The sequence below is a fragment of the Mandrillus leucophaeus genome, unplaced genomic scaffold, assembly GCF_000951045.1.
Source record: "Mandrillus leucophaeus isolate KB7577 unplaced genomic scaffold, Mleu.le_1.0 Scaffold418, whole genome shotgun sequence".
NCBI classification, from domain to species: Eukaryota; Metazoa; Chordata; class Mammalia; order Primates; family Cercopithecidae; genus Mandrillus; species Mandrillus leucophaeus.
In genome coordinates this window covers 964,914-965,987 of record NW_012104454.1, presented here as the reverse complement: position 1 = coordinate 965,987, position 1,074 = coordinate 964,914, and the positions used below count along the sequence as shown (strand labels likewise).

Below are 1,074 nucleotides of genomic sequence, written 5' to 3'. Positions count from 1 at the left end.
CTACTCGGGAGGCTGAGGCAGGAAAATGGCGTGAACCCGGGAGGCGGAGCTTGCAGTGAGCTGAGATCCGGCCACTGCACTCCAGCCTGGGCGACAGAGCCAGCCTCTGTCTCAAAAAAAAAAAAAAATAAGTAATGCCTCCAGCACAGGAGGAGGCTGCCTATTAAAGGGTATCCTGGGAAGAGAAGGAGGGACACATGGGAGGTGCTTCAGGTCTCTGAGCAGGGTTGCCTAAACAAGTCCGTTGAGAAGACGCTTGGGCCGGGCACGGTGGCTCATGCCTGTAATCTCAGCACTTTGGGAGGCGGATCATGAGGTCAGGAGATTGAGACCATCCTGGCTAACATGGTGAAACCCCGTCTCTACTAAAAATACAAAAAATTAGCCGGGCCTGATGGTGGCACGCGCCTGTAGTCCCAGCTACTCAGGAGGCTGAGACAGGAGAATGGCCTGAACCTAGGAGGCGGAGCTTGCAGTGAGCCAAGATCGCGCACTGCACTCCAGCCTGGGCGACAGAGCAAGACTCCGTCTCAACAAAAAAAAAAAAAAAAAAGAAGAAAAAAAAAGACACTTCAATGCTAAGACCCCTGTAATGCTCTCTTCATTGACCTTATCCCGTTTAACTCCTCAGATGAACGCCTCACAGCTGAGGAAATGGATGAGCAGAGGCGGCAGAATGTTGCCTATCGGTACCTGTGCCGGCTGGAGGAGGCCAAGCGGTGAGCAGAGTCCAGGAAGATGGACTCTTTTCTGCTCTCCCTTTCCACCACCCCACCCTAGGCATCTGCCCCCAAAGCAAATGCAACAGATGGAGAGTCCGTCCTGTGGGAAAGGGCGAGCTGAAATAACTTTTTAATTTTTTTTTTGAAGCAAATCCCAGTCACATCATTTTACCCCCTATAAACTGCAATATGTATCTCCAAAATATGTGGACGTTCGCTTATCCAACTAAATTATTTAAATCCTTGGAAGATCAATACCCAGCCCATTTTCAAATTTTCCTGCTTGTCTTAAAAAAAGAAAGGCCGGGCGCGGTGGCTCAAGCCTGTAATCCCAGCACTTTGGGAGGCCGAG

The 1,074-nt window shown here is 50.5% G+C and overlaps 1 protein-coding gene across 2 annotated transcripts in view; it reads left to right on the top strand.

The window, feature by feature from the left end:
• Positions 1–1,074, top strand: part of IQGAP3 (IQ motif containing GTPase activating protein 3) — a 52,030-nt gene that overhangs the window by 9,402 nt on the left and 41,554 nt on the right. For both annotated transcript variants that reach the window (XM_011992786.1, XM_011992787.1), the window contains exon 2: positions 632–719. In XM_011992786.1, coding sequence (XP_011848176.1) covers positions 632–719 — 88 coding nt within the window. The remainder of the gene's footprint in view (positions 1–631; positions 720–1,074) is intronic.